The sequence below is a fragment of the Thermobia domestica genome, chromosome 14 (genome assembly GCF_964235325.1).
Source record: "Thermobia domestica chromosome 14, izTheDome1.hap1.1, whole genome shotgun sequence".
Classification (NCBI taxonomy): domain Eukaryota; kingdom Metazoa; phylum Arthropoda; class Insecta; order Zygentoma; family Lepismatidae; genus Thermobia; species Thermobia domestica.
In genome coordinates this window covers 98,581,372-98,587,476 of record NC_137467.1, presented here as the reverse complement: position 1 = coordinate 98,587,476, position 6,105 = coordinate 98,581,372, and the positions used below count along the sequence as shown (strand labels likewise).

The 6,105-nt window shown below is 37.4% G+C and overlaps 1 protein-coding gene across 1 annotated transcript; it reads left to right on the top strand.

Moving 5' to 3' along the window:
* Positions 1-448: 448 nt before the first annotated feature.
* Positions 449-874, top strand: LOC145669931 (uncharacterized). Its single transcript, XM_081738273.1, has one exon. The coding sequence runs from the start codon at positions 449-451 to the stop codon at positions 872-874; it is 426 nt and encodes a 141-aa protein (XP_081594399.1).
* The last annotated feature ends 5,231 nt before the right edge of the window (positions 875-6,105 follow it).

Below are 6,105 nucleotides of genomic sequence, written 5' to 3'. Positions count from 1 at the left end.
GAATAATTCTATTGATATTGCTTCTACTTTTATTGATTTTGTTACAGAATAGATGTTAGGAAACAGGTTGGCCTGTCTTGTTTAACATGTGGTAATATGCAGTAAGTTAAATTTACAGAAAGATTTCATTCCAAAATTTTAAAATTAATGTAATAATCGAATTGGAGATGACATTCGCGTCTTTCTAGTTTACAAAAATATCCTCTAGGTGTCTCTGCTAATCACCATTTCCTGGTCTTTTCCGCTAATCACGACTTCCCGCTCGAACACTTTCCCGCCATTCTCAGTCAGCTGTTGTTGCGGAAGCAGAGCATTGGAAGTATGGACTGAAGGTTTAGTGTGATGATTTTTCAGTGAACTGTTGTTCGATTCTGAATTTCACAGTGCTGTAGAAGTGTATTTGTGTAATTTAATATTAATTTCACTCGAAATTATCAGTGTTTACATCATGGGAAAGGCGAAAGACCTGTCTCCTCGGAAGCAAGGAAAAATTTTAGCATGGAATTCGGAAGGGATATCTAACAGGGAAATTGCTAGAAGGCTACTCATTGATCATAAAACAGTTGGTAACGTTTTGAAACGTCAGGCAGAAACCGGAAAGTCAAGTTTAAGGTATAGATGTGGGCGTAAAAAGAAGACAAACGACCGACTCTGTAGGACAATCAAAAGGATTGCTAAGCAAGATAGGAAATTAGGTTCCAGGCAGATTGCTGTTAAGATACGTGAGGAAGTCGGGGAGTCAGTTTCACATCAAACAGTGCTCCGACGGCTTTCTGACATGAGCATTAAGAAGAAAAGTCCTGTAAGGAAGTCACTTTTGTCACGCAAACACATTACAGACAGAAACCAATTCGTAGAAATGTTTGAAAACTAGACAGACGAAGATTGGAAGAAAGTAATTTTCTCAGATGAGAAGAAATTTAGTGTTTTTGGGAACGATAGCGGTGTGAAATTGTGGATGGATCCTGGAGAGAAGTTGCAGACAGAATGCATCAAAGAAACAAAAATGTTTAGTGATAGTGTTATGTTGTGGGGAGCGATGTGTTCAAAGGGAGTGGGAAGATTGGAAGTGTGCGTTGGTTCTATTGATGGTTTGAAATACTGTGAGATACTAAAAACGGAACTCTTATACACAGCCAGGGACCATTTCAGTGGAGTTAACTTGGGACCATTCATTTTCCAAGACGATAATGCTGCGTGTCATCGCTCGAAGATTGTTAACAAATGTGTGTCAGATCTTGGTATCCAGAGATTGTGGTGGCCTGCAAATTCACCGTACCTAAATCCCATTGAACATTTGTGGGCCATTATGTCGTCTAAACTAAGCAAATATTGTATTAAAATAAAATGGAACTAATTGAAAAAAATGTTCATGTGTAGTATCATGAAATCGAGCCAGGCACTTGTGACAATCTTGTTGTCTCAATGCCGAAACGAGTACAGGCACTGAAACAAGCTAAAGGTCATCACACAAAATACTGAAATCGATGTCAGATGTGTAAAAATTTTTAAAAATGTGTTATAAAATAAATTGCGAACACAGCATGCACAATCATGTTCAAATAGTCTCTCATTATAGTAGCAAAACTTGTTTTTCAGCAAAACATTCAAGTGGGGATATTTTTTTGGACCGGACTGTAATTGCTTACGTGACAAAAAAAAAAGTAAGGAAGTACGGTAATATTGTTCATATCAACTTTAATCAGCGTAGTCCGGAAATTATAAGAGCAACAGTTGACTTCTAATTTGATTTGAAACATCTAAAGTAAATTTCTGATAACCCTTATAAAGAATGATGTTACAAACGAACAGGAACCCTTGTGAACCTGCCCCCCCCACCTCTCGGTACACACGATTTCCGCATATCAATAAAAAGTACTTCGTTTGTACCGGTTTGTGCCGCAAATATTTTTGTTCGTGCTGTACTGCAGTATGAGAAATTAAGAAAACAAAGTGGGAGGCCAAGTTCACGCAGCCCCCGCACAATGTCCTCATTTGAAAGATTTTCGTTTGTTCCGGATTGTACCGTAGTTTGCTTCGTTTGTACCGTCCTGGATTATGAAAAATTAACGGAACAAAGTGGGGGCCCAGGTCAAGCAGGCTCTCAAATCAAGACTTAATACACCAGGTACACATGACTATTGAATATCATATGGAAGCACTTGGTTAATACCGTATTGTACCACAGTGAGTTTTAGTTTAGCCATAATAGATTATGAAAATTTAAGAAAACAAATTTGTGAGGAGCGTTAACCTGGTACTCCACCTTCCGTTACAAACTATTTAATCGGCTGACTTGAGAGATTTTCGTTTGTACCGGATTGTACCGTAGTTTGTTTCGTTTGTACCGCCCTAGATTATGATAAATTAACTGAACAAAATGGTTGCACAATTCAAGCACGCACCCAAATTAGGTTTTAAAACACAGGGTACATATGACTTTCGAGAAATTTGAATTTCTTATGACAGATCAACCCGGCAAGCACATCTTAGTTTGCTTTCCAATTCGATGACTGACATGAGCATTAAGAAGAAAAGTCCTGTAAGGAAGTCACTTTTGTCACGCAAACACATTACAGACAGAAACCAATTCGTAGAAATGTTTGAAAACTAGACAGACGAAGATTGGAAGAAAGTAATTTTCTCAGATGAGAAGAAATTTAGTGTTTTTGGGAACGATAGCGGTGTGAAATTGTGGATGGATCCTGGAGAGAAGTTGCAGACAGAATGCATCAAAGAAACAAAAATGTTTAGTGATAGTGTTATGTTGTGGGGAGCGATGTGTTCAAAGGGAGTGGGAAGATTGGAAGTGTGCGTTGGTTCTATTGATGGTTTGAAATACTGTGAGATACTAAAAACGGAACTCTTATACACAGCCAGGGACCATTTCAGTGGAGTTAACTTGGGACCATTCATTTTCCAAGACGATAATGCTGCGTGTCATCGCTCGAAGATTGTTAACAAATGTGTGTCAGATCTTGGTATCCAGAGATTGTGGTGGCCTGCAAATTCACCGTACCTAAATCCCATTGAACATTTGTGGGCCATTATGTCGTCTAAACTAAGCAAATATTGTATTAAAATAAAATGGAACTAATTGAAAAAAATGTTCATGTGTAGTATCATGAAATCGAGCCAGGCACTTGTGACAATCTTGTTGTCTCAATGCCGAAACGAGTACAGGCACTGAAACAAGCTAAAGGTCATCACACAAAATACTGAAATCGATGTCAGATGTGTAAAAATTTTTAAAAATGTGTTATAAAATAAATTGCGAACACAGCATGCACAATCATGTTCAAATAGTCTCTCATTATAGTAGCAAAACTTGTTTTTCAGCAAAACATTCAAGTGGGGATATTTTTTTGGACCGGACTGTAATTGCTTACGTGACAAAAAAAAAAAAGTAAGGAAGTACGGTAATATTGTTCATATCAACTTTAATCAGCGTAGTCCGGAAATTATAAGAGCAACAGTTGACTTCTAATTTGATTTGAAACATCTAAAGTAAATTTCTGATAACCCTTATAAAGAATGATGTTACAAACGAACAGGAACCCTTGTGAACCTGCCCCCCCCACCTCTCGGTACACACGATTTCCGCATATCAATAAAAAGTACTTCGTTTGTACCGGTTTGTGCCGCAAATATTTTTGTTCGTGCTGTACTGCAGTATGAGAAATTAAGAAAACAAAGTGGGAGGCCAAGTTCACGCAGCCCCCGCACAATGTCCTCATTTGAAAGATTTTCGTTTGTTCCGGATTGTACCGTAGTTTGCTTCGTTTGTACCGTCCTGGATTATGAAAAATTAACGGAACAAAGTGGGGGCCCAGGTCAAGCAGGCTCTCAAATCAAGACTTAATACACCAGGTACACATGACTATTGAATATCATATGGAAGCACTTGGTTAATACCGTATTGTACCACAGTGAGTTTTAGTTTAGCCATAATAGATTATGAAAATTTAAGAAAACAAATTTGTGAGGAGCGTTAACCTGGTACTCCACCTTCCGTTACAAACTATTTAATCGGCTGACTTGAGAGATTTTCGTTTGTACCGGATTGTACCGTAGTTTGTTTCGTTTGTACCGCCCTAGATTATGATAAATTAACTGAACAAAATGGTTGCACAATTCAAGCACGCACCCAAATTAGGTTTTAAAACACAGGGTACATATGACTTTCGAGAAATTTGAATTTCTTATGACAGATCAACCCGGCAAGCACATCTTAGTTTGCTTTCCAATTCGAATCAAAACGTCACCGAAAATTTGTACCCAATATGTGCCAATGTATAGCACGAAGGTTAGAATTTGTACTCCCATCATTTTCGAGAAATTTGAATTTTTAATGGCAGTTCAAACTTACCCATAAAACACTTTTTTTTTCAATTCGAATCAACACGGTACCATAATTTTTTACCCAATATATAAATGCCAATTTGTACCCCCCCCCCCCAATTAAGAATTTGTACCTTTCCGTGGTTCTAGAAGTTTGAATTTTTGTTGGCGGGTCAAGCTCGAACACATTTCCTTTTCTTTCCAAATCGAATCAAAAATTTGTAACTAATATATTCCCATTTTTACCACCAAAATTAAAATTTCTGCCCCCACAAATTTCGAGAAGTGTGAATTTCTGATGGCGCGTCAAGCTGGGCCGGACAACTTATTTTACTTTCCAATGTGAACCAAAAGTGGACCAAAAATTTGTACCTAATATGTGCCAATCTGTACCACAACAATTAGAAATTATACTCCGAATAATTCCGAAGAATTGAATTTTTATTGGGAAGACAATCTGGACAGTACAACTTACTTTTCTTCGCAATTCCAATCAAACCGGTACCAAAATTTGCACCCAATATCTACCAATTTGTAGCACCAAAATTAGAGATTGTTCTACCACCAATTTCGAGAAACGCATTTTTGATGGCGGATCAAACTGGCCCGCATAACTTATTTTTCTTCGAATTCGAATCAAGAGGGCACCAAAAATTTGTACCCAATATGTACTAATTTGTATTACCAAAATTACAATTTGATCCCCCACCAATTTCAAGAAATTTTAATTTCTGATCGCGAGTCAATCAGGTCCACAGAACAATTTTTTCTTTTCAATTCGAATGAATACAGTACCGAAAATTTGTCCTAATAGGCCTATGGAACAATTTGTATCACCAATATTAGAATTTCTATCCCAACAAATTTTGAGAAATTAGAACTTTTGATGGCGGGCCAGGTTGAGAACAAGCTGTCCGGACAACACATTTTCTTTCCAATTTGAATCAAAACGGTACCAAATATTTGTACCCGATAAGTACCAATTTGTACCACCAAAATTAGAATTTCTGCCCACACCAATTTCGAGAAGTATGAATTTTTGATGGCACTTCAAACACCGTATGTGTGGGTTTTTTCTGGGATTTTCCGTTTCCTCCCACTTTCTTCACTCCACCATTTTCATCCATTTCTCGTCATCACCGTCTCCTTTAGCCTAGCGGGCATAATCGTGGGACGTAAAACTTAAAGATTTCATTTCATTTTTTCCAATTCGAATCGAAATGATCGAATGTGCCTAAAATGTACCATAAAAGTTAGAATTTTTCCCCCTACCAATTTCGAGAAATTAATTCTCAATGCTCGAGCCAACTTGACGCCGAAACTTGGCTCGCGCAACACACTTCTTTTACCAATTCGAATCAAAATGTTACCAAAAGTTTGTGCCAGATAGATACCAGTTTGTGCCATGTATAAACACCGAATACAAAAGTATTTTAATATTTTTCCGCGGTGTACCAAATGTTAGAAAGAATAAAGGAAAGCTTTACCACAAAACAACTTGTTGGGTAGGCGGTAGATTAAATGGATAGCATTGGCATTTGCACAACTTGGTTGGGGGAGAGAGAGTCAAACATCTACATAAGTTGAGGACTCCAAAATATTTATGTGTGGGTGATTTTTTCTTTATTTATGTGATCATGAACAATATTAATTTTCATTACAGAACTCATTCAGAGGATCAGTTCTGTGGAGTCGTCTCCATCCACTCATATCTCCATTTCAATAACAGGGTCTAAGTTCTAATTTTGCTTATAGAATTTTTTA